At 41.4% G+C, this 27,546-nt stretch overlaps 1 protein-coding gene across 1 annotated transcript in view; it reads right to left on the bottom strand.

The window, feature by feature from the left end:
* Positions 1-19,171: 19,171 nt before the first annotated feature.
* Positions 19,172-27,546, bottom strand: part of PKDCC (protein kinase domain containing, cytoplasmic) — a 35,906-nt gene continuing 27,531 nt past the window's right edge. The window contains exons 6-7 of the mRNA XM_069009681.1: positions 21,979-22,152; positions 19,172-20,437 (exon numbers count right to left, since the gene is read on the bottom strand). Coding sequence (XP_068865782.1) covers positions 20,352-20,437; positions 21,979-22,152 — 260 coding nt within the window. The 3' untranslated portion in view covers positions 19,172-20,351. The remainder of the gene's footprint in view (positions 20,438-21,978; positions 22,153-27,546) is intronic.

The raw sequence follows: 27,546 nt of genomic DNA, 5'->3' as shown, positions 1-27,546 counted from the left end.
CACAAACTTTCACTGTCCCAGCAGCTAGGGCACAGAAAAAAACAAATATCTCAAGACTTTGTGATAAAATTGAAAAACTTGGAAGCACTTTTGCCTCCTGCTGATTAGCTCTTTAATCTATGAACAATCTGATATAAAACCAATGGAGTAAGTCACCAATAGATAGCATTCACTGCGAGTAAAGCTGGCAGAAATATGTGCTGTTTAAAACAAAACATGCTGAGGAAAGTTCCCAACCTGAGAGTCTTGGTTAAAGGATATACACCACATAAAATGTATGCACATATATACACACGCATATATCAATAGGCACACAGATGCCCACACTGTTAAAAACCCTGCAGCAGGTTCCAAACTAAACAGAACTACTTGGGTGATGGTTCCAGCATGACCTCACCTTGTTAAATAAAACACCAAGTTATTATTTCGCTGTTAATTTTAAATCAAGTGAACTGCAACTGTACGAAAAGAGAGAAATTTGTTTATGGCTTGGCTCTTCAGTGCCAAGCTGCCACAAAAATAGCACAACTCTGTGATCACAAGATGATCCGTGACAAGAGTTGACACACGTATGCCAGGCTGGCTAGAGAAAACATTGCTTGCATCTGACAATTACAAAACCCTGGGGTTTTTGAGCATTTAGATTTCTTGGTTGCATACATCCCTTGATGTATAATAAATATATGTGACAGCCTCTCCTTTAGACAGGACACTTGAAAAACCTCTTTCTCTCTCTTCTACTTGATCACTGATTTTGACGCTATTTGTAAGAACTTAATTGTCTCTTAAATATCAGCTGCCTCTGTCAAATTTACTTAAAATCAGCTGGTGTTTTAAAAAAGATTATTGTAGGGACACACAGTGCGACTGCAAAATAAGAAAAAAAGGCATGTATTTGGCTAATGGAAGCAATTCTGGCTTATTTCTGTATTCTATCACAAATCCCCACGAGGAGCAGTGGCTGACATTTGTAAATGGCAGCTGCTGCCTATGAGCCAGGGCAATCAATCTTCATGCTACTGCAGATATCCACATAAGAATAGTCAGTGACTGTGAGTCAACAGGCTGAAGCATGTACCATTTATTCCTATCCACTTGGAAGTACCAAAATAACACCTCTCCAAGGCAGAAAAGAAGGCAGTAGCCTCTTATTTTCATGTCATATTTAAAACAAATACAGTAGTTTAATACAGGGCATTCACAAAGCCTTTCATCTCACTTTATTGGTGTGATATATTCAGAGAAAAATGAAACCACACCGACAGACAATAGTGCATTAATGTCTTAGTAGTTCTGGACTTTTTTTCCATTCTGGAAAAATGGTGATTTATAAACAGATATTTTATTCCAAACATATTGTCTTATATATCAGTAAAGACCAGAGTATAAATTCCTCAGGGCATTTATACTGCTGACCAAAGGACAAAGTTCTGCTAAATAATGTTATGGAATTACTATCCCTGGTAAAATATTTAAGGATATGGTTTTTATATGTATAGAGATTTAGAGAAAATTCCTTTTTATTTGACACTAAAAAAAAAAAAAAAAAAAAAAAAAAAAAAAAAAAAGTTGAATCCTTACCAAACTGAAAAATTGTCCCAAAAATGAAAAGTTCCTAAGTAGATTTGAAAAACTGAATCAAAACCTTCTTCTACACAAGAGCCACAGAGGACATGTATCAATGAATTACAAATTGGCTACTCTTAAAACTAAATAAAGTTGTATTTTCTTTAACTGAGATGTCCTGAATGTATTGAATCTGAGTTCAGTCAGATGCCTTGAAATGTTTATACACTGGGGCAAAGAAGAAAGAAAAGGATGGCTACTCTTCTCCTTGACATTCATTATTTTGTGTTTGAAATCACATTTTAGTCTCACTTAGGTCAGTTGTTTTCAGCTCATGGGCTGTGGATAAAGGGATATCCACATGGACTACTTTGTAAAAAGTCTGCAGAAGGTAACTGCAAAGGACATCAGTGGCTCTCAAGAAAATTGGTTCCCATCTCTCATGCTGAAAAAGATTGACCCTGCATCTGGTAACCCACAATTCTGAATGTGGGAACTCCAAAGCTTAATTTAAGAAAGTGTATTTTGCCTGCTATTTTGCTAACCTCGTCTTTATATGTCAAATGCCCATAGCTGGAGTAGTCATTCAAGGGAATCTTCACATAACTTTGACTGGGTTTATCATTCTTCTCCAGAGGCTTTCTCTGAGTAGCACGTTTATTTAAATTGAGGAATCCAAAACTGAACTGTAGTGCAACTGGTGCATGCCATTTGTAGTTTTCTATGAAATCATTATTACAGTGAGATATTACTTTTGTATAGTATTTCTCTAATCTGTCTCTTTGTTAGTTTATTTTGGAAAGGCATATTAATTAAGCTGTAATACTCTCAATGATTCATATCTGCTTCCTCAGGGAACCATGTTATATCAAAGTCCATTAAGATAATGGACTTTTATTATATTTTCTAACACATAGTACTTTTCAGCTGCCAGAATGCTGATAGATGGATGGAAGAATGAATGTTTTGGGCAAATACAAGTATTTTTAGGAGTGTCTAATGGTCCTCTTTCATTGTTACTGAACCAGAATAATTTGTTAATAAATTGCATTAAAACTCTTTTTTCAAAGTAATTCAAATAATAAACAGAAATCCGATATGTTTTCTCATCACTCTTTTAATTTAAAATTGGCTATTTGCTATGAATTCCAAGCCCCCTGTAGGTTGGCAGCATGGCTTGCTATTTATTTTATTTCAAAACCTCTCACAAAGAGTCCTGTAAGAAGTCTCTTGAAATTCCACATAAATTATGTTCGAAAGATACATTTCATCTCTTACTTCATGCACTTTTTGCATGGAATTCTTGAAAGATAGAGCAGCACAGTTTGCCCTTACAGAAGCTGTGTCAGTTGGTCCTTATCATATTATTCTTATCTTAATGTGTAATCTAGTCTTGAAGTAGATTCCATTTGAGGTCTTATCTTTCCCAACTAGAGCAGATTAAAGAGGAAAGTCTTTGTTCATTGAAGTGCTGTGACTTACTTGCTCTCAAATCCTTGGAATTCAGAGACAGACCTTGCTGTCTAGCAAAAGGTTTTTTGCACTTAACCCCGGGCACAAACAATGTCACTGCAGCCAGCAGCCCTCTCTCTCACTTAAAACTACACGTGTGACCAAATATCTTCCAAGCTGTGTTGAGCAAGTAAAAAACCTGAAGAAAAACAGCAGAATGCAACTATCTGAGGCAATTAGCACTTTTTTGCCCCTTTCAATACACTTTCCAGAAATCATATGCAACACTCAGATCATTCAGAAGCTTTCTCTGTTAAATACCCAGTTTCATTAGTTCTAACTTCCTCAGACACATTTTCTGTCATACCTAAGGAACTGCAGAATGTTTCCAAAAGAAGCACATGATGAGAACGTTACTTGATGAGAAAAATGAGAAGAAAACCTGTGCTCGACTTTTCCAAAGCCTGTTAGGAATTCTGTCTAAATTTCTGTTTTCCTCACAAGTATGGCTTTCAAAAGAACCTTACACCTAACACCAAATGGACAGAATTAGCCTTTTCCACATTTTCCCAGTGTCTAGGGGAAATATGCCCCCTCCACCCCACCTTCTGCTCTATCTCTTACTGTGAGGTTGTTTAGTTTCGCTGCGTTAGCATCCAATGCAAGTCATTTTTGCTGCGTGTAACTGGGTCTTTTAACTGTTGTAAAGCCTTTGAAGTTTCCTCTTTCTGCAAAGAGGTCAACGCGGTCTTTCTTTTGCCCTTTCAAAAGGACCTTTCATTCATTCCTGTGTTTGGTCAAGTTGTTGTGGGTTCTGCTCTGGCCTGGCACCATGAGTCCCCCCTACACAAGCAATTGCTGCTTTCGTGGCTACTGCTGTTTGTACTCCTTATTGCTTTTTCCATTTATCTTCACTGACACACCAAAGGAAAGAGGGGGCCGAAAGGGGAGAATTTGGCTGTAAGCTAAATTGATTGCATGTTATATTTCATGGAAGTCTGGCAGGAAGAGTTGAGTGATCTCAAGAGTTTCGGGAATATTTTCGTTCCTATTGGGCAAATCAATCAAAGTGCGCTCGGCCCCGGCTGCCCGCCCCCCTGGCAGCCCGGAGCAGAGCTCACTGCATTGTCAACAAAGGTTTGAATAGAACAAAAGTCTCCCAAGTGGACACTGCATTCACTTGATGGGGTCACATATTACCCAACGTTTCATAAAACTCACGTGAATTTGAAAAGGATTCCCAGATAGATCAATGACTGGAGAAGTAGTAAATTTAGCAGGTAGGAGGGATGACCTAAAATCAAGGTGATGGTATTACATGTGGCAGTTACTCTTCTGTTTGGATTTTAAGTATCATGGGTGTCTTGGGACTATTTGAATGAATTCTTGCCAAATAAACATATCTACCACTTTCCTGGGATGCTTCCACCCACCCTGCATCTGTCATGGAGGAATTTGTTTAAAGTGGGTTGCTTTTTCCCAAGCCTTCATCCACAACCCCAGCTGACCTGGCTGGTTTGGATCCAGCTTTACACACTTCCCTGTGGCATCAGCATAAACACAGCAGAGCCAGCAGAAATGGGGAGGCTCAAGCAACACCTAAGCAATTGCCCCCATAAGTGCTTGGCCAGAGTGTCTCCAGGTGATCATGGTCCCTCCCTTTGTGCCAGAGCAATATCTTAACCTTCTCTAAGAAACAGAACCACAGTCCTGCCACTCTCATCCTGCCTTTTCCTTTTAAATCCAGGAGATCCCCAGGCTGTAGCCACTCTGCTAACCTAGTCTTCCACCAGGTCCTGAAAAAATGTGATCTTGGTAATCCTGATTCCTGCTACAGTAACAAACTCTTAAATTCTGGCACAATATGGTAGTTTTTAATTTCATGCTTGAAAACAGAGTGAGAAATAATGACTCTGCATTCTTCCTCAGCGAAGGCACAGCCTTAGGCTATCTAAGGAACACAAGGCCATATGATGTGTCACTATTTAAAAATTCAAAAGGAATCCAAAGGAGTACTTGGTGCTTGTTCCTCCAACCTTATCTGGTTCCCCACTAGCTTTGGCAATCCCTGTCACAAGTGAGAGCTGAGGGAATGCTGAGTCTGGAGTCATCACTCAGCCAACAAGTTAGTGCTTTTGCAAGATACAAGGAACTTGCTGACTGCTGGCACCTTATTTTGGACACAAGTCAGAGTAGAAAGAGACAATGGGTGCAAGACCTTGCAAAAACCTGTGGTTCTGGGCAGGCCTTCATTCTGCAAAAAACCTCAATGCAACTAGTTTGGATTTCGTAATCCTGTTTGCAAGAACCTCTTGCATTTGGAGGCCATATTATTCACCCCTCTCTGCAGCAAGCCACAAAACAGACCATTCATTTGGAGTGTTTGTTCTTTGGTGACTCAGTACGAATTTTGGTCCAATTAACATATTTATGAGAGGAGGAATATGCAAGTACAATTTTAAATCAATGTAAGTATAGAATGTAAAGAATGTAAAAATCAGAAGAAAATCCCTGAAAAGGGGCATAGGGGGACATACTTTCAATATAAGAGTTCTTTTCATACTGTTTCATCCTATGTCTTTAAAGAACAATAATTTATTTTTAGAAAAATATACAGGATTAAATTTTCCAGTTGCCTGCCCAAATTCTTTGTACCAATGCCATGCTTCTGCACCAAGAAGAGCAATAGTGCAAAAACTGTACAGAGATTTGCCCTTTATACATTGTCATGCACAGTTACTCTGTAAAATAATTTCAGCTGGATGGTTCAGAAACCCAAATTTCAACTTTATTGGAAAGGCTGAGATTCTCAGAAGAGTTTAGGGATTGACTTTTGCTAAATATAGGTGACAGTTATTGTCTGGCTGCAATAATCTCTTAAAAAAATTACAGCCCAAAAATCCCATGTGATAACTATCAGTTCAAGAATCTAGCAGGAAAACTGTATTCTTGCCGGGACTTTGCAGAGGCAGCCAGAAAACCACAGCTAAGGAACATTTAAAAACAGAACAAAACTTTGCTGTTGATGAAAGTGAGCACTCTGATGTCCAGCCAGTTTATTTCATAAATTTTCAAACATAAAGCTCACACACCACCACAGAGCAACCCAGTTTGAAGCCACCTGATCCACCCCAGCCATGAGCATTAACACTGTACAAGAAAAGATTATTACCTGGCACAATTCTGCATTCCAGCAAGGATACTAACTGTTGAATCCATGGATGCTAAGCTAAACATTGTTACTAATCAAAAGTAAATAATCTGCTTAAAGCCCACAGCTTTTTTGAATCTCTCAGATTTATGGACAGAATACATCTATGTGGGATATACTTTTATTATTAACCTGAGAGTTAATTGTTCAGCTTTCTACCTGCACCATCAATTAGCAAACCAACTTTGTTGACTAGAACTGGAAGAGTTGTTATGTACCACAGCTCAAAAGAGAGGTATTAAGAGATGATAAGAGAAATTGTGTGATTAAGAATCATCTGATGCTGAAAACCCTCAGAGCATGAGGTGAATCCCCTCCCTCACCCCACTGTCCATGCTGAATTTGGTGCAGCCAGAACACAGTTGACTTTCTGGGCTGCAAGTGCACATTGCTGGGTCATGTTGAGCTTCTTACCAACCAACGCATGCCCTTCTCCTCAGGGCTGCTCTTAATCCTTTTTCTGCCCAGCCTGTACTATACTTGGGACTTTTGCCCACCCAGGGGCAGGACCTTACACTGGGCCTTGCTGAACTTCACGGAGTTCTCATGGGCCCACCTCTCAAGCCTGTCCAGGTCTTTCTTGATGGCATCACTTTCCTCCGGCATGCTGACCACACCACACAGCTTGGTGGTGTTGGGAAACTTTCTGAGGGTACACTCAATCCCACTCTCCATGTTGACAACAAAGTTGTTAAACAATGTGAGCTAAAGACTTCCTATTTCCACCAAATGCTATTCTGATTTGCATTGGTTTTTTCCTTGGTTGTCTTGGTAAATGAGGTTTGTGGATAGTTTTAAATCTGTCCTCACCACACACTGGCACATCCCACCAGGGGCAGTAGCAAAGTGAGGGAGCACAGGAAGTAGGGGGGGACAGAGACAGAAGAAAGCATGGCACACATACCACATCCTGGAGTGCAAAACCCCACAGGAAAAATCACCTGCAACCTCAGTCAGGATTGCAGCAAGCCCATAAGACTTGGATGAAATTTGCCTCTTTTCTCAATGCACGCGTGTCAATCACAACTCAGTCCACTCTCTCAGATACACTTTTAATTTTTGACTGGAGTCACTGACAAGTGCATTTGGTTGTGTTGTGTAGAGACTGGTGGAAAGGCCTAGGGTTGATTTGGCTGTGCTTTGGCACTGTATCTGGGAACCAATACATCCAGAAGGTATCATTTACAGTGTAAGTCAAAATGAGTTTCCTCAAATTTTCCAGTAATTCACTTTCTGCAAATATTTCAGATGGTAAAGTCCAATCATACAAACATTATGGAAAGCAAACACCAACAGCTGTGAGCCAAATAAATCAATTTCAAATCCAGGGAGGACATTTGCAGAATTCAATAGGAGCCATTATCCTTAGCTCCCAAGAATAAGAGATCTCAGTTCCTTTGCTGAATGTGTGTTATTTGGTGCAATTAACTAAGAAGTTGATGGATCAAGGATTTGAGGCCCAAATCTGGGATATACTGTAAGGAGTGAGTAGTGAGGAATATTTTTATCTGCTTAAGCTTGGGTTTAGCCTGCAGTGCAGTATGGGTGTTGTGCTGGATCTAGAACTGTTACATAATTATAAAATATCATACAGTCATTGAAATGTGGGGAATTTAAACTAGACCTCCTGCGCTGGGTTGTTCCAATATTGCTCCCTTTCCTTTTTCTTCTTTTTAACTTTATCAATTTATTTATTTTCTATTTGGCTTCTGGAATGTAATCAGCTGGAAAACCAGGCACAGAGAAAAGAGTGTTGTGGGGCTTCCAGCCAGGTCCAGCAGTACCCCAGGAAACACCAGGGCACCGTGACTTTGCCTGGTATCAGGAGGCACTCAGCACCTACACAGCTGGCCAGTGTAAATGAATGCTGGCAGGAGACCCATACCCTGGGAGTAAAGGTGACATATAATTAGTCCATATGACTTTTGTTGATAATAATTGCAGGTAACTGGCTGCATTCTGCTGGTCCAAATGACTGTCACCATGCGCCAAGGGCACACGTTATCTGCAAAGGTTTCGTATTTCATTTCAAGCAAGGAGTTATCCATTAATAAAAACAGAAGGCGATTACACGAATGTGCTCCCTGCCAAGACTGCCTCGCAGAGCACATGCAGAGCTTTTCTGGCAGTGCCTCCCCGCTGAGCAGCACTGCCCCTGCACCTCCTTCTGCAGCACAGCCAGGCCCGGGAGGGGCTCCCAGGGAATGGTAGAAACGCCTGAGTAATTCACTATGGGGAAATGCAACAAGTAAATACTTGAACTGTGTTGTCCAGTGAAAAGGAAACAAGACCATCTTGCGGTGGGAGAAGGGGCATGAAAAGATGTTAATCGCATGAGCAGTAATCTCTTTGGCTGCTCAGTGTGCCACACTTGGGCTTTGTTTGCCTTGACTTATCTGGCTTACTTACCCCAATCCGTGTGATCATGGAGGTGCTGGAGGGCCTCTTTAAGTGTGCACGGGATCAGCTACTGGAGAAGGGCAATGAAACGTTAAGGAGGAAAGGTGGTACTATTAAAAAAGCAACCTTCAAGGCCACCTATCTCGACAAAAGGGCCCAGACAGGCAATAAATGCAGAAAATCATTGAGACAGCATTGAATTATGAAGGCTATTAAAACCCACAACTGAATTTACAGAATCAGCTTCCCCTGATGTATTATAAAAATGCTTTTCCCCAGGAACTGGAGATATCCAAATTTGTATTGCAGATTAATTACAGCTTTATTTAGCAGAACTGCAGAGGGGGAGTTTGGCTCAATCAAAATAGCATGGATATTAATGGTGTTAAACTTTCTGAATCTCATATACTGCCAGGAAATCATTAACATTACATTTAACAATTTCAGGTACTTCTGGTTTTGAACTCCACTTTTATTATTTATGGAATTTTGATTGCAGAAAAAACATACCCAGCACTTGTATTTAGATTCTGTTTACAAAGGAGCTCTGTCTTCTCCCTGGAACTTGCATAAGAACAGAAAAGTAGATTATGTGGTTTCTTAATAGTTCCTCACAAAGAGTCTTCTGTTTCTGACAAATGGTTTATGCAAATGTATTCTCTGAACCGCTTTAAGTAGTACTCATGGAAAAATGACATTTTGCAAGAGGGAACAATGAATATTCAATGCATCATTTCTTAGGTGAGCTAATGGACAGCTTGTATTCCACTGCCATTCTCTAATTTTGAAACTTTGACAGAGGGCAGAAAAATATCAACAGGCAGTGGGAACTGAAAAGCACTGGCTCGCCAACCTTCCATCAGTATTCCAATAAAGGCAATTCAGGATTTTAAATTACAGGCTGGAAGCAAATTTTCAGTTTCCCCCAGCTCAAGTAAAGGGCTGTTTTACAAAGGGCAGTACAGAGAAAAAAAATCTATCTGCATCTTTGAAATCATAGCTACTGCTGGGCTGTGGAAGGGCAAGAGGGTGAAGGCTTCACAAAAGCCTCCCATAGATATTAATCCCTGGTGTGAATGGCACAAAAAAAGAGGCAATTTGGAATGTACAGCCTGTATCTTGCAGGCCTTTTTCATATGAGTAGGCACACTGAAGTCAATAGCTTTGTTTGTATTGGGCTGGGATTTGCCTGAGAGCAAAGGCTGCTTGAGGAGCCCGCATTTTGCAGTCCTGTTCAGAAAGGGTGGACTGGCAGGAGGAATTTGACCTTTCCATGACAAAACCAATTTAAGTCATCAATTCACGTACAACTGCTGTATAAAAATGATAGTGTTAATTAAGAATAGATAGAGACTAAGAAACCAAAAGGAGGAAGAAAGGCAAGTTAAAGAAGCTGGAATGTAAATGTCTTAAGCCTCCTTTGCCTCTCACGCACCTCATGTGACAGAAGTAAGCTTTGTGAGTTGAGTTCCACGAGTGAACACAACAGTTCAGGGAAAGTCGGCAGGCTTTGCTCTCTCCTCTTCATCTCTTTTCTGCACTCCCACACTTTTTTACAAGTATTTTTCTGCTTTGGAGGTAGGATGCAAGTTGTTCTCAAGAGTTGCTTTCAAGAGTAAGGGTATCTCATCTTGTCCAATTCCTTTGTATTTAGTTCTTAGTAATCTTGTACATTTACCAGAAAGCTGGATAACTATATCTGTGAAACCTAGACATTTGGAGATAAAGAGTCGTTCAGAAAATCTTCACCCAGATTGAAAAGAGGATCAGATTTCATGTTCATTTACAGCAGAGGTATTCAGCACATGAAGCAGGGTAACTAATACCTCTGATTGCTGAGCTTCTCAAGTTTATCACCTTAAGTGCAACTAGAGATTGGAAAACAATTTCATGCATATAAATGTCTTCTAGTAAGTACATTTAAATAACAGTAGACCTCAAAAGAGAAATTTTTGGACACGCTTTAAAACTTGCCTTCCAACAGGGAACGTAACAGTATTATTGTAAAAAAATATACACAATAGTTATCTCATTTCCACACAGCCATCTGAAGTTAATAGCCCAAATTCAGTGTTCAGCTACTTCACCATAATTCCTAAATTAGTTGAACCTATAAGCCATTCATTCAACAAGGTAATTGTGGACAAGAACTCAAAAACTGAGATTGGAGATGCTGCACTACTGAATCGGATCACACTGAATTCTGCCTCAAGTTTTTTTACAAACTATGCCCATAAAAATCAGAAACTCACTGCTTAGTTCAGGTCTATATAATACTAATGTATGCCAAAAAGATTGCAGTATTGCACCCTTTTTTAGTTCCATTAGCAGAGGTGCTTTCAGAAACTTTCTGAACCGTTATAGGGGGGAGCAACGAGAAATTCCAATCTGCATGTAGAAATATCCACTGGTAGACATTAAAACTAATCTTCCAGAATGGTGAAAAACCCTACCTTCTTTGGGAGGGGAGTAAGGTTTTGCTAACAAATGTTTTAAATGGCCTTCTGTGGACTGTACGTGCTAGTATCAAGATTCTAAGCTGAGTATTGTTTCCGACTTCCCTTGGACAGCATTTCTGGCTGACAAACAAACAAATTTTGAAAGTAATTCAAAGAGGAACAGAAACTGCTGAAAACACCAAAGGCATGCTCCATTTGTAGATTTAATTAAGATATCATGCCAATAGAAAGAGCTTAGTCGCAGAACAATAATTTTCTGCTGCTGTGTATGCACCAAGACTAAGCTGAAGAGCTTATTTTCAAAGTAGGAGATACTGGTCCTGCCACAGCTGGCAAGACAAGTGATATAACTCTCTTGGAGACAATGTCTGGAGATGGTTTAATAATTTAATCCTGATCGGCTGCTTGACAGAGAGGAGGAGACTGTGAGAGGAAAGGTCAGGTCTGTACTTACTCTTTCTCTCAAGGTCAATTGCTGGACACTGTCAGACACTGCTGGGGTTACTGGCTGATTAGCCAGCCCAGCAAGGCCATTTTGGAGCAGATGAAAGTTGCCTGCATGACAGACTCTCAGTGTCACCACAGTTTGGATATCAAACTTCACATGACCTTTTGAAACCCTGCTGCTGCTTAGTGCAGGGGAAGGAACTGGAGTTTGTGTCATCTGCCCAGTTTGCTTACCTGATACCATGCAGGACAAGTCCAACACACACCTACATGTAAACCATGAGGCAAGGCTGGGCTGTTCTCACCCTGTGAAGCCATGGCCAAGAAGCTGCACTGCTCACTGTGGGTCACAGCTGGGAAAGGAACAGAATTTAGAGAGAACAGAGCAGGTGGAGCACTGTGACAGCTCTACAGGGGATCATGGTCCTCTGAGACCTGTACAGAGCCTAAACAGGTAAGGAAAGACTTTTGCAACTGGTGTGTAGGGCCAGAGGGAAAGGGAGATTTGGGATGCCATGTCCAATGCTGACCACTCCCTCCCTGGTGCATTCAGTTCAGGCTTTACAAAGCAGAAGCTTTAGACCAACTAACATATTTTTAACAAGTAAAAGGCCAGCTAGGTTATTTTCAGTACATAAAAATGAATCACTATCTTGATTTGCAATTTCCAGGGACTATTCCTTCTGACAAATAAATAAACAGGTATGTATGCATCTAAAAGAGTAAATTAATGGCCTCAGTTTGCCCAAATAAGTGCATGTCAAATTGCAGCTAAAATATCTCTTAAGTCAGGAATTGTTTTTCCCTAAAACCTTGATGCACACAAAGCCAGAAAACCTCACATCCCAGTAATTCTCCCCAGACAGGCACAGATAGGTGTTACCATGTTTGCAAATCACATTTCTGACACTGAGCCTAACGTTCACCAGAATCAATACTGGGACTGCAACTGAAATTGGAGTGTAAACTCAGGCTCCTATTATTGTAACCTCAAAGTTTCTCTCAAATTCCTTCTTGGAAGTCATGCTTGCACTACTTAGAAAGATACTAAAATACTTCTTACATAACTGCTCAGGAAAAGCTCTACGTGGGGAATAAACTACTGAGCTGGCATTAATTTAATTTTACTCTAGTGTTCTGCAATATGGCATATTTCACATCAGCTCCACTGCGTAAGGTTCTTCTATCTATCAACTTGAAGAGACAAGTTTGACATTAAATTTATTTCTTGGATAAATTACTAGATGCTTCTGAAGTCTACACTGAAGCATGAAGTGATAGTGTCTGCTGAAGCCATCAGTTCTTATTGACAAGTCTGGTTAAATTATCAGGTTGTATGTAATTTTATTTGAGTGTAGGAAAATGAAGGTTATAGCCAAGAACTTGGTGGGGTTTTCTTTCCTGAGATGATGATTTATTCATTTTGGCTTCAATAGCTACGGTGTCAGGCGTATTTTATATTTTTCCAACTTTGACACTTCAAACATTTGATTTCCCTTTGCAACTTCCAACCTAAAACATGTTTCCCATTATATATATTCAAGTGACTGCCTTGCACACACTGACTCATGAGGCTGGTTTTTATTTTCACAAAATATATAACCCTATTTGAATAAAATACAGATGGTGTCCAATACATTAAACACAGCAAATTTGCCATTCCCTTCTCCATCCCTTCTGTGTTCCCTTCCCCAGATTTTCTGTGGCTGTATGAAATCTTACCAGCCTCAACAGCTTCGAGAGGACATGGCAAAAGAAATGTGATGCCATTCATGTATGGTTTGCTGCAATAAACAATGTGCATTTTTTTAATTATTAGCATTTTTCTGTAGGATTCTGCATTTGGAGCTCTGCTTTAAAGCAAGCTTTGTGCCCCCTGGAAGGTACAGAACAGGCAGCTTCACATTGCCCTGTGGTAGAGTTTGAATTAAGGGCAATCAACATGGCATATGGCACCAAGGTCCCGGGTGACAGCTGGAGCAGATTCAGCTGCCTCTTACATCACCAAGCAATTTAGAAGGAAAAAAAAAGGCCATATACAAGCATATAGTAAATTACCTGAGTAAATTAGTAAGAACTGCTGAAATTAATTGAAGAAAAACTGTTCTGGGTTTGCTCTGAAAGCATAACTATACTTCGTAGTATACACACACACATCATTTATTTGGAATACACAAGGTTTGGGGTTTTAAATAAGATTCTATCAGCATCACTAGATGGCATTGGAGGGTGCTTCATCTCATCATAAGAAAACAGTCTGTAGTAATTTTTATTAGGAACACTAAGTTAACACAGTGAATTTATCCCAAGCAAGCTGAGGGCATGTTCTGTGGTGAGGGAATTGCAACATGAGGCAAGAACCAAGGCTGGCTGGGCAGCCTCAGCATTGCTGCAGTTTCCTTCTGTCACACACAAGGAGTCCACCATCCCTGAGCAAGGATGGGAGGACTGAAATCTGGAGAGAAATAAATTGCAAAAGGTACTGAAGGAACTGTGAACTGGTATTACAAGGGTTGGTGACTTCAGAGAGGTAAGAGTTAATCTCTCCCTGAGATGTAGGGTGGAATTTTTGGACTCCGTATTTGTTTTTCCCCCACAGAAAATTTTACAATTATTATACAAATGCTATTTCTGTTTTTCTTACACCTTTTTTACTATACAATCCTCATGTCCCTTTCCTATTACTTTTAGAATGAGACATATTTGCCATCCAGTGATATTTTTGGTTGGCATCAACATCCACTTTGGAATTACTGTTAACTTTAGCCACCGACTCTTGTCCCTTGATTGTTACTGCACAGGAGTCATGCAGAATCAACTGCACCACACCTACACTGGTTTCTGAATTGCAAGAGTATTATTATGCTCATAGAGCTCTCTTTTACTCCTACTATTTAGTAGTTGGTAAAAAGAGGCAAAGAGGAGTTTGTTCACCTATGAATACACAATTCTAGGAGCTCAATCTCTAAGAAATGGACTGTATATCAGAATAATTATAGGCCAGGGAACATATGTTGCAATATAAGGCAGCAAAATGGTGATTTCTTTTCACATCTGCCACTTTGACCCATAATCCAAGTCATTAAACTTTTCAATTCTCCAGGCAGACAGTGCAGTCTGTTCAAAAATTCACTGCCTGTATGATAAAATGTGCATTATTTTTTGCCTCTGCAACATTGTTTCTGCTTAAGAGCTGTCATTGACCAAAGTTCTATAAGGAATCACAAATTAGAACCACATACAGATGAAAACTTGACATTTAATTGAAGTGTTTCCATTCTTTAAACAGGCTTTGGGTTCATAACTCTTGGGGCTTAAAGGACAGGATGGTAAAACATTTAGAAAGAGTAGCATGCATGCTGATCAAGAGTTTGTGCCCAAGAATGAGGCAATACCTGCCAGTAAGTCATATGAGGTTTTTAACAGGTCATGAACTTGCACAAACCCAAGGTCTTGTATAAAACATTAAATACACCGTCTTCTAAAAGTGCCACTGTGCCCTTGGTCATCTATTTGTCTGACTGGCTGCTCTGCATTCCTTCTAGTCTATTTATAGAAAGCTGTAATTCATAAATACCAATTTGTACCATTATCCTCATACATGCCAGGTACTTGTATTGTTGAAAACTGGAAATTGGTCTTAGGGCATACTTGAAGCTGGCAGAAGGATGATAAACAGGAATGGCATTATTCCTATTAAACGTGTAACTGTGCAGAATTCATATTCCCCTCCTGGCATTACTTATTAAATAATATGTCTTTAATTTTCTGCATCTTGCTAAAGCTTCCATCTAAAAGAAAGATAAGTCTTCATGTTGTCATTGTTTAAATGTCACAGGAACCTACACGTGCTCACACGGACATGTATATATGGGAAAATCAGTGTATTTTTCCTCACTTATATGGCTCAAACATTTAGGTCCAAGAGGTAGGTTCTACTGAGTTCCTCCTCCACAGATACTTTAAAATTGAACAGTCTGGTTCTGTTTTGCGTGACCATTAATCAAGGATTAACTGATCTACACTGGTAAAATCAAGCTAAGTAAGATCAGATTCTGGCTTTATCATTTCAAGTAGCCACTGGATAGTTTCATCTTCCTTCTCAGCCTCCCAGTCCTTTGCTGAAAAACTGTAGTTAGAAGTGACTTTTTGTTTAAAAGCCACAATTTCCAATAAATGTGTTGTTTTCCCTCTGGCTTGACATCAAAGACAGTTTCATAATGAGGGTGGCTCCTACTGAATTATATTTCCTATCAGTTTGCAGAGAAGTGAGGCACCTATTACACAAAGACAATTGTTGACTGTACACAACTACAAAGGGAAGAGACACTACATCTTGTTTCCTTCACATTTTTTAAATGTACCTCTTAAAAGCATCCATTCCAATCAGAAAAAAATCCCTTGTACTTACTTGCAAGAGCCTTACTTGTTAAGGATTCAAATGCCAAGGCCCATGTCTGTGTTGAAGGAAGGACAGGGACTCTGCATGCCCCAGGAGCTCTAGAGGAGGGCAGCCCAACATGTCTCGCTCCTGCTTAAAACACAGACAGAGAGAAAAAATACCATTTCTTGACCAAAAAAAAAGGATTCAATGATCACATCTCAAAAAACATCAAGCATAGTATGACTGTGAAGTCTTTATATACTGCCTGCTTTCCTCAAATGTTCCTCTTCTTCGAGTCCCATTTTTTTTTCTGCAGTTGATTGATGAAAACTTCAGATGAGTCTTTTCAACCTGAGTCTGTTTGACTCCTTTCAACACCATTTCACATTTTGACGAAAAGGTTAGGGATATGTTTTCCTCAAAAAAACTTGTGAACAGTCTTGCCACTCCATTTGTCCTTTTTCCCCCAATAGTAGGTTGTAGTTAAGCCTTGGCAGAATTTAGAGCTAAAGAATACAAGATAAGGCTCTCCCTGCTAAATTTGAACATCACTGTTCATATCATCATGGTTCATATTATTATTTCCTGACAGGCAACAAAATATGATCTCTGGATATTCACTGCCACCTTCCATATTTTTTGTATTACAAATCCTCTCAGTACAAGCTGATAAGGTGAATTTCAGAGGCAAGGACAAGATCTCCACTGTGGACCTGCCATGGTCAGGTCTTGCCCCAGGAGAGTGTCCCCTGTGGTTGCTGCACCACACACAGAACTGGCAACAGGGAGAACTGCCTTCCTGCCAAGTTGCTGTCCTCCCTGCACCCCACTCTGCCATTCCCACAAATCTCACAAATCTTATGGGAAACTTGATCATGGCTGGGAGAAGGACTAAGCAAAATGCCTCAGTGTAGCAGTGGGAGGCAGGGCAAATCACAAATAGTTGTACTACACTAAACTCCTTTATCTCATGTTGAAAGAATATCTCTCTGAGATTCTTTGCCAGCATCCCAACCCCTTTCACTCCTTATACAAACTTACCTGAACTTCTCAGCTGGAAACAGGGCCCACTTTTTTTCAGGCTTTGTCTCATGGCAATGAATGCTCATGGCAGTATTAGTAATTTCACCATAGATTTCTCCCAGATGTGATGTGAGCTGTGACCACCTGTTTGAAGCTCATTAAGGACACCTCAGCTTTCTACTTAAAAAGACACACTGAAGCTGGGGAGAAAGCTCTGAAAAATGAGCAGAGAAAAAGCAGTAGGCTCAGAAAAGACAGAGAAAAGTAGAAGAACACATTTTTATTTTGGTCTAAGCAAAGACGAAAGCTCTCAGCGTGTCTCCCCTGCAACCCTCAGGATATCAGGCCAGAGGTGATGCTGGTCAGTGCTTGTTTCATTGCCTGGAGCCTGTTCCCAGTGGTGGGGCTAGAAACAACTCCTCATCAAACCATCACGGAGACAGTGGGCAGTTCTTGGAGATGCTCTGAGCCTCAGACCAGCCAGGGTGATGTGGCGCTGGACTGGGCCAAACCCTCAGCACAGCCCCTTGCAGAGCTGCAGCACCCATTGCCTCACACAGCTCTCACTTCTCCAGATGAACTCAACATCCTGTTTAGCACTTCATTTTGTACACAGGCAATTGGTTTTTCACTAAGGAAATAAGCTCTCCCTGTTCAGCGTGACACGTACATAAATACGTATACACATACACACACGTGCATGTGCACACACGGACAGCAGCCGTTTAAAGCCCTGTGGGTGTCTTCTTTCATAGTTCTACCTTGTGGCTTGAGGAAGCCAGGAAATGTAAAAAGCAGCCAAAAAGTTAGGGATTAAAACAGATAGAAATGCCTTTTCCACAGAAAACATGAATCAGGTCCGGCTGACCGGCCTAGACCTGCCAACTTGCTTTGTGCCGTTTCCTCCTCTTCCTCCTCCTCTGTGGCTTCTCAAGGGTTTCCATGCCATGAATGCCAGTCAGGCACTTTGCTGAATCAGACCCACTGCTGCAAAAATCACTTTCTCCACATAAATTCAGAATTTTAGCAGTGCTTATTACAATTGTAAAATTCTCTTATTGTAGTATCACACCTCTCTTACTAAGATTTTAATCAGCATTTCCACTGGAAAGCCTTACTCTCAGAGTTATAAAACCTGCCTGTATAAAGTTGATTACCACTGAAATTTAAAATCCAGCTTCTTGGCTCACAGCTATATTTCTTTCTTGCTTACTTGATCTCTGTTTGCAAAAGCTGATGTAAATTGGTTTGGCAACTTTGTTTAATTCTAGGGATAAACAATTCCTGACTTAAGAGGCAATTTTTTTCTCGTGTGCAGAAAGTGAAGGAATGAAATTATTGAAGTTACCTACTACAACATTAAAGTATTACCCTGGATGCTTTTTTTTTTTTTCTTTTAAATGTTGGCATTTTTTACACAGGAATGCAACTAAAGAATTTAAATTTAAAGAATGTTTTTAAATGCTGAGTATTTTTGGAACTGTGCAGTGCTTAATGGGAAGGAAATCACAGGAGGTTAAAGACTTTCAAAATACATACCAGCACCTCAGTGCCAACAACCCCTATCACTTCAATGAACTGTGCAGTATGTGTTGGCATGATTTATGCAGCAATTTTAAAAGAATCCACAGTGTTTGTTTATTACCACAGTATGATTGATGGGTTCCTAAGTGCACGGCGACACAATCCGCTGAGCTATTACGGCTGGGAGTTTGATAATTTGGGAGTTACAGCCATTAGAAGACATCACTTCAGCCAGTTGCCAGAGCTATTAGGGCATCAGTGACCTCAGAGGAACCGCGGTGAGACAAGACCCGCTGCCGGTGGTGTCACTGTCGGACCTGCTCTCCTGCACGGCCACACTGCTGCCCGGCTTCCCTGACTCGCCTGCTCCCCTTCCCTGCCCCTCCCTGGCAGCAAAAACACACCTTTGGCCCAATTTCATCAAGTCCTGCTCTCACCATTGCCCCTTCCAAGTGCTAAAAGACTGATACCAACATAATGCAAAGCACAGAGCAGCAAAGGCTGCTCAACCACTGTCTTCTAACCATGACTCATTTTGTGACAGGCAACCACAGACAAAGCCACCAAGTACTCCAGGCACCAACAGACCCATCCCTGGGAGCCACTGGAACAACTTCAATCCTTTCTGGAAAAAATATCCCAAGTCTAAGTTTACATACAATGCACTGGATTTAGGCATTTATTTGAAACACAAACACACAAAAATCAAGAATAAAAGAAATTTTATTTATCTTTTATTTTTATCTTTTTTACAAAAATAAACAATTTGAGAAACAAAAGCACATTTTTTCCTGACTGTACAAACTACAAAACAGTATGACATTGGTCACTTTAGCATTTACTTCATTGCTTTCACTGAAAGCAAATTCTCTAGACACACCCTGCCTTTAAGATGCATTTTATATAGAATTAAGGCTAGCATTCATTTGACATCATTAAGGTCATTTACTTCATCCACTCTAAGAATTAGCAAGCGATGCCTTAGAAAACCAAGGACCTGATGATAAAAGGTAGGAATAACTGCAAGACAGTCGTTAAATTAGTACTGTTCAGCCAGCTGGACTGCTTTGCCAGTCTGTCAAAGATGTGGCTTCCTGAACAATTCAAACTGATTCAACAAAAGTCTTAAGCACAGGCTTAATTGTAAGCATATGCTTAGGGCTATCCAGCAAAGCACTCGGCACTTGGGTGAGTCCCTGCCCTTTCAGTGGGACTATTCATATGCTTATGTGATTTGCTAGATCTACAAAATGGCTCTTTCAAATTAAAAATGAAACTTTATGATAACATTGGAAGCAAAAATGAAAATTAGTTGCAGTCTTGCAATTCTAAACATAAGCAATTCCTTCCATTTGACAAATATGCCGGCATTGTGTGTTCCGTAGCTTTAACACAAACGCTGATTGTCCTCAGTAACGTTTGCTGTTCAGCAGACAAACTGATATGCTTCAGTTCCTCTGTTGTGATTGTACGTGCTCAAATAAATATCAGTGTGGAGGATACAGGCTTCCCAGAGAAATGATCAGCTTTCATCCCTGGACATGCATGTATAGGTGAGAAATGTTATCCTAACCTTGGTTAGAAAAGCCAGAGCTGCCAGCTGATTTATAACCAAAATTATACTCTAACAGTGTATCGTCTCTTGTACTTTGCTTTGGGTTGTTTTGTTCTGTTTTGAAATCACATTTTCAAAATCTTGTTTTATTGCACATTCATCCTGGTCATGCAGGTTACTTCTTTAAAGTTTCCTTTAGCACTCTATAGATTAGAATGAGTAATAGTGCAATTATTTCTCCGGCCACAGCCGCCTTCTACCTAACAGCTGCCTATATTTATACACAAACAGCTCTTATCACTCACGTGTCAGACTGAACCTCTTTAGGTGTCAGTCTGTCACCTTCACATATGTTATCTTGTCAGGATCAGGCACAATATGATTTGAGGCCATCTTGAAGAAAACAAGCTGCCGACCTGCATTGAATAGGAAAGGGGGGGAAGGGAAAAATATTTAGAAGTGATGAGCACAAGGTTGCCTACCTTAAAATAGTGACATTTCAAATTCTACTTCAACCTATGCATTTTCCAGGCCATGCAAGACTGAACTCACTCCTAACTTCACCTGGTATAAATCTGAACTGGTTTTGTCTAAAATGACACCAAATTTCCCCTGGTTTCAATATCTTTACTCTTACCTAATTATGGTCAAGGTACAGCTGTGCACAGCTAACACAGTAGATAAAGGAAAGGTCTGAAGATTTTAATACAAATTCCATGTGATCTTTAAAGAAGTATTTTGAGACTCCCTCTGATAAAAACAGGATTGAGTTCAGGGCTTGCATGAAGGACATTTGTTTAATTGTACAGGAGCAGAATCATATTTGCATGCTTGAATCTTTCCAAAACTCATCAGTGCAATGTATATTATACATGATTTTCTCTGAAACAGTTCTTGCTGATCACTTTGTAGCTCTGGGCTCTAAACAAGCTGGAACAAGGCTTCTAGTCCTCAGACAAAAAGCAGCAGCAAGTGACAACAGCCTGGGTAGCATAAGACACCTGCTACATATGTATCCGAGGCCAGTGGGGGCTGAATTTGGCAATTTCTTTGGTGTTTGTGGAAGCCACAGCACAGTTTATCTCCCCACACTCACTGGCCTGGCACCTTATTCACACCCCTGCCTCCCAGTGAGCTCCTGCAGCCCCAGAGAACTGCAAAATCATTGCCTTTCCTTGCAGCAGAGACCACAGAGATACACTCCATATGTACTTCTGCCTTCCCTCTCTAAACTTCAGAAAATCAAATGCTATTTGCTCTCAGCCTGCCTCTCTAGGGGGCTCCCATAACACCATTTTCTTTAAAAGTAAACGGGATGCCTCAACCACTGTGCAAATTTCTGAGCTGCAGAAATTCAAGTGCTCCTGCATCAGGAATGATATGGCAAAGGGAATGACAAATAAGACTACAAATATTGCTACTAAGTCCCATTTGCTTTAATACTGTAACCTGAGATAGGAGCTGCTCTAAAGTTCCTATTAATTTCCCTGTGCCAGAACAAATACTTTTTTAGTATATTAATAACTTCAATATTCCAACTACAGATAGGCTGACATGATGGCATAGCCACTGGTTAGCCATAAGCAAGGTTAACATGAATTATTTTTTTCTTGGTTCCATGGAAGTGCCTGTTCACACCTCCCAGAAGCATAAAAATGAAAAAAAAACCCATTTCAGACCCTGTGGTTTGGTAACCCGGGGTCCACGTGCTTAGCTCTGTAGTGGCAGCCCCTGTGAGCTGTCTGTAGGCTTCTGCTCCCCTGACAGCTGGCAAAGAGAAGCCTCACCAAAAAAGAAGCTGCATCAGCTGAACCTTCAAAAACTACTTCACTTCTAGATGCTACTGGTGGCTCCCACAGCTCAGCACAACACACTCCCCAAGCTGTATTAAAACACTTAGAGCAGCCAGAACAGGTGACTCCATTGCTGCTTCCTCTCCACAGCATCCAGGACCTACCTGTCCAAGTCGTCTGGTTAGTTAGGACAAAAGCTTTGCACTGGGAGTAGCTGTCACAGATCTCGATGGCTTCGTTGACATCGAACACAGAGAGGAGGCAGCCCTTGTGGTGGTAAGATGGCCAGCATCTGTAGTTCTCATCAGGAATGAAGGCTTCAGGCACCCGTCTGTACTCTGCAAATCAGAGCAAAGCAATGGTTTGAAAGCTCCAGTAAACTGGTTGTTTTTAACAGGCAAGGTTTATTAGAACAGCTTAGGAGCAGGATATATGACGGAAAAGCTGACGGGTTAGACTGTACCAGCCCTGGTTTACTCTTTAATGTGTTTATAGCTCTGCACCTTACTTTCCTTTTCCTTTCCTCCTTTCTTCTTCTCACCTTTTTCTGCAGAAAGAGTCTGTAAATAAACAGTCTGTGCACAAAACCCCTTCCCCTTCCCCACTGCGGAGGCAAGGCTTTGGTTTTATTAGGAGTTTTACAGGAAGAATGTCCCATTGAATAAACAGCATCCACTTGAATGAACTGACTCACTGTCCTGCTTCTCAACAGTGAGCAGGATTGTCGGGGTGAGACCTGACCAGGCGTTCCCAGCCCTCCCTCTCCCTCAGAAGAGCATGCTATTTTTCTCCAGCTCCTTTAGAGAAGGAAGAAAAGACAGGCTTTTAATTAAGCAAACTTTTTTTGCTTGCTCAGATTAGGACAAAAGAGGAGTCGCTTGATGGGCCTCTGAAGAGAAGGGGGGGGAAAAAGTAGCGGGAGGGTGTCAGCGTGGTCCTCGCCCAGCACCCCCGCGCTGCCCCGCCGACTGCTCCTCTCCCTTGGCTGCCGTTCAGTCTCACTTGCCTTTATGAGCTGCCTCTTGTTCTCTGTTCACAGCTCCTCTCACTTTCCCAGCCACTAACGGGGGTTTCTCTAATGAATGCATCAGCAAATTCAACTGATCATTTATAAACATTTCTATTTAGCCTCCAGACGCACAAATTAATGGTTCCCTCCTGTCTCTCCTCCCCACGTCCTATTCAAAAAACTAAATACATTCTATATTTCTTCTAATTGTATCTATTATGGAAACCAGAGCTGCCTGCCCTGACTCACAGCCTATTCTTAAGTCACTTTGGTTCAGGCATTTTCTGCCTGGCTCTGCTGATTCAGCCTGCTAATATTTCAAACAGCACATTGTAGGAACACCACCAAGTCAAAGGCAAGTGTGTCTGCTACTCCAAACTGTCAGTATTTCAACTGGAAAAAGAAATGCACGTTCACAAGTGCTGGTTCTCAGCACACAGTCTGAAATAGTGGGAAACAAATGTAGAAAATGCATTCTATTTTAAGCCGCAGCTCATTAAAAGTTTCATAAGAAACATTCCCAAACAAGAAGCAAAATCAGAGCTGATCATGGTCCCAGTTAAATCAAAAGCAAAAAAGTTTTCTTAATTCAGGAAATGCAGATTCATGCACAAGGAGAAAAAAAAAATCAAAATGTAGTTCCGCATTATGACTGGTCATTTCTCCATCAAAAATATTTATGCATTTCTTCTGAAGAGAAGTCAGAGCATAAATCAAAGTGCTGGATAGGTAGAAGTCCCTTTTTTCCCAGTTTCTGTATCAACTGTAGTGTAACAATAATTGAATGTAACAGAATATTCTCTTATCTCCACATGGTAACTGCTGAGTATTGATTTGTAGCTCACAGCCTGGATCAGTAAAATGATGTGCACAAATTAAGAGCAAAAGAAAAATCAATTCCCTGTAGTTAGCACTACATGTAATCATTCATATCAGCATACATGCCATGATGACTGGATATAAAATGTGATTATCCACAGCTCCTCTTTGCACACTCACATTGCACTGTGCCAAGGCCCACACCACAGAGGGCATTCACAGAAGGATGGTCCTTGCTGTGGCAGCAGGAGATGAAGCTTCTGCCTGATTCTCCACATCAGCGTGTCCTGGCCCTTCTCGAGGGCACTCTGAGAGTCAGATGGGCTCCACGCTGGGGCTGGGAGGAAGCTGCAGCATCCCCCCGCACACTGCCACAGCACTGAGCTTCACTCATGTCAAGTATTTTACTTCAAGCAAGGGAGAAGCCCACCTTGAAGACCCTTATTTTGAATTATGATCCAATATTTAAACTCCTCTGAGCACAGATATGCTTTTAATAGGCCTATAGCAGTTCCCTTCTCCTCAGCACTGCTGCCGGTACAGCTGTCAGGGGTTAGGCTCTCAGCTGACATATGCAGACTTCAAAAGAGCAGCAGTGATTTACATGACCTGAGGCTCTGTCAGAGGTAGGAGATAAAGTTCTCCCTTTCCATCAGCTTTTTCAAGGTGACCAAGCCTGGTAAATCATCTGGGCAGCTCAGACACATTAATCAACGGAGTTGAGCCAGCAGTAACTGCGATGGCAATGGCAAGGTCCTGGTTTGAGTGTGCGAGTGAGGATGGAAACAGCCATGACAGGGTGGTCTCACCAAGCAGAACAGCCCTATGGCTGTCCCTTCTCTCCTTGCTGCTCCCTTCCAGTTCCTACACGAGGGAAAGCCACAACCATCTCCAACAGGAACAGGTAACAGGTACATGGCAGTGTGACACACAAGCAAAGAGCACTTTCCTTTGGCTGGGACATCACCGAGCACCACACTGGTGAAAACACTGCAGTCTAACTGAGAGCACACAGTCACACAGGCTCCACAGGGGCAGCTTCTGGTAGGGCCTCCAACTGGCATGGGCCACTGGATACCTGCAGTCTGGGGAGCTGAGCCTACACTGCCCACAGGGAGGGTAGTGGGATGCAGTGAGGGGGAAAGGCAGGAAGGCAGCTCCTCTTCCCCCTTGCATGGCAAGCAGCAGTGATGGCTGCCTGGGAGTGCCTTCCCTTAGGGGCATCCCAATGGGAAGGCAGCCACGAGGAGTAGAGAGAGGGACAAGTGATGGCCCTGCACCCTGGTTCCTGCTCCCACACCAGCCAGACACTCCTGCCAGCCCTGGGAAGCCAACATGGGATCTCCTCTTAAACTGTTACACTCAGAACTGCTCAGAAACTCATTGCAACACCAACCAAGTGGTGGTCTAAGCAAACTGCATTTCTTTTCAAAATTCACTCCATCTCCAGCAGAGCAAGGCAGCTGCCCTGTCCATTTGCATAGTAAAGGCAAGTGTCCCTGGAATCTCTTGCTTGCATAGTTTCGATTTAGGGAGCTTGCACTTTAGCCCTTATTTGTAAGAGCTGTGAAGAAATGCACTTCTCTCACATGAACTAGAAGGACCCTCCTGAAGGATGCTCCTCCACTGAGACGTGTCCCAGCAATGACATTTATTGACAATTAGGTCCTGCCCTCAGGAGAGCTGGGCTTCCCTTACACCTTCAAATGATCACCTTGAACACCACAGTGCTGTTACTCAGTTAAGCAGTACCCCAATGGCTTAAAGACAGCTCCAGCTCAAGTTTTTGTCCTGCCAAGACCTGAAACTTGCTTAAATGGAGTCCTTGGAATTTGAAGGCTCACAGCAGTAAATCACATCATAAAAAGGTCAAAGTTCTGGTCCATTTCCAGACTAATGGTGTTTAAAACCAATAAATGCTTGCCTAATACTATAAATGCAGCCATAAATTTACACTTTTGCGTACATACACATAGCTTGACAGAGAGTACATAAAGTCTATCAAGGTAATGGCAAGGAATACATCAGAGAAATGCAAGGCATTCCTACTGGTATCAGCAGAAAAAGCATCCTTTCCTCCATCTACTAATTTTGTGGGGATTGAAGCAAATAAATGCAATGCTGTAAGCCTGATCTTGATGTCATTTACAATGCATTTACTCCAGTTTAGCACACAGGAGGTAATACAGGAGCTCACAATTACACAGATAAATCCTACTACAAAGTATTTTTTCTTGTAAACATTTTGGAACTTCAAGATATCTTGCTATGCTGAATCTGGGCAATCCTCAGCAGTTGTGTTTTGTGATAGTTTTTATATTTTTACAATATTTTTGCAAGGTTGTTCTGATCAATCAAAACATGCTGCTTTGACCAGGTCAAAATCTTAGAAGCTCCTTAGCATGTTAGCCACATCCTCATGACAGCCACAGTGATCCTGAAACCAAGATCACTTACTTGTTGTGACAAGTAAGAGAGGCATCTTTAAAAGAAATCTGCAGCATAACTGACCAGTGCAACAGCTATAAAAGAAAGCCAATGCTTTAAATTCTTATTCTAATTTTTTTTCCATCAAAAACCACCTGCATTGTCCCAAAGCCGAGTACAATCTATAAACATATTCATTTTCACTGTACTAGACTGAATCACATAAAGAGCTGCACAAGTATATAATAAACTATGTGAAACCGCCTGTGGTTTCTCCCTTTTAGCCTGTCTGAATCACCCTAAATCTGACTTTAATCAGTCCTAATGACCGTTTATTTCAGCCACAGCAGCCAGACTGCATTTTTACTACCAACTACAGCTACTTGTTGGAGATTTGCCCAGTTCTCTTATCACCTGCCAATACACTGTGGGTCAATGACAGAGAAGAAGCCACGTCCATCCTTGAGAGAAAAATCATGTTGCTCCTTTTTCTCCCTCCTTTTTTCCCCTAGTCTCAAGAGGAACGCTGGCAGTCGACTCTGGAATTGCTTTTGCTTTGCTTGTGAGTAAGCAGAAAGAGCCTGATCTTGCCAATATCAGCAAGAAGTGGTATTGAGCAGTGTTTTGCTCTACAAACAGTCCCCTCTAATGCCCAGGGAGCTTTTGGAGAACAGTATTGGATCCAAAATAGACAATAATACACTGATGTTTTTAGTACGCTTCATTTTATGCTGAACTTTTCCTCATGTTCCAGTACCTCACATTCAAACATGCTGCTGACAACAGGCCCCACAAAGCACCCTGCACAGTTTCCTACGGAAAGCGACTTTTTGGTATGTCTGAGGAAACAAGAGGGCAGGCCTATCCCACAGGCCTCTGCTTTCAATCAGTCCTGACGCATCCCAACTGTTTGGAAAGACAGGCCGGCCTGGCAGGACACAGCTTTGCCATCAGAGCAGGAGATGGCCCTGCTCCTTTGGGGAGTGCTTCCATCCTCTGGCAGTTTCCTGCGCGCAGGCTGGGAGCGAGGCGAGCCTTGTCTCTTTTTATGCACTTCCATTGTGCTGGCAGTAGAGCCATATTTAAATCGGTATGCAGGCTGTCACCAAAACACAAATAAATAACAAGAGGAACGACATGTTCCCTTACATTTTATTCCTGTTAACATGACACAGCTGGAGCATTTTTCCTGCCTCATGCCCCACATCCCAGGGAGCTGCTCCATACCCACAGCCACCTCTGTGGCACACACCAATTTACTGAAGGCAACAAGCCCAAAATCATCCTACAGACACTTAAACATTGCATGTGGTCCTCTCAGTCATAAAAACCATGATGCTGATGGTGGACAAGCCAGAAGTTGCCTACAGTCACGTGTTGGGGCATTCAGGCTTGAAAACAGATGCCCACAGGATTTATAAAAGACACTCAGCGACTTCTTTAGTGTTCTGGAAGGGAACTGAGGACCTCAGCAGAA

Source organism: Aphelocoma coerulescens, chromosome 3 (assembly GCF_041296385.1).
Source record: "Aphelocoma coerulescens isolate FSJ_1873_10779 chromosome 3, UR_Acoe_1.0, whole genome shotgun sequence".
Taxonomy (NCBI): domain Eukaryota; kingdom Metazoa; phylum Chordata; class Aves; order Passeriformes; family Corvidae; genus Aphelocoma; species Aphelocoma coerulescens.
The sequence above is the reverse complement of the archived record's forward strand: the minus strand, read 5'-3'. Positions and strand labels throughout refer to the sequence as shown.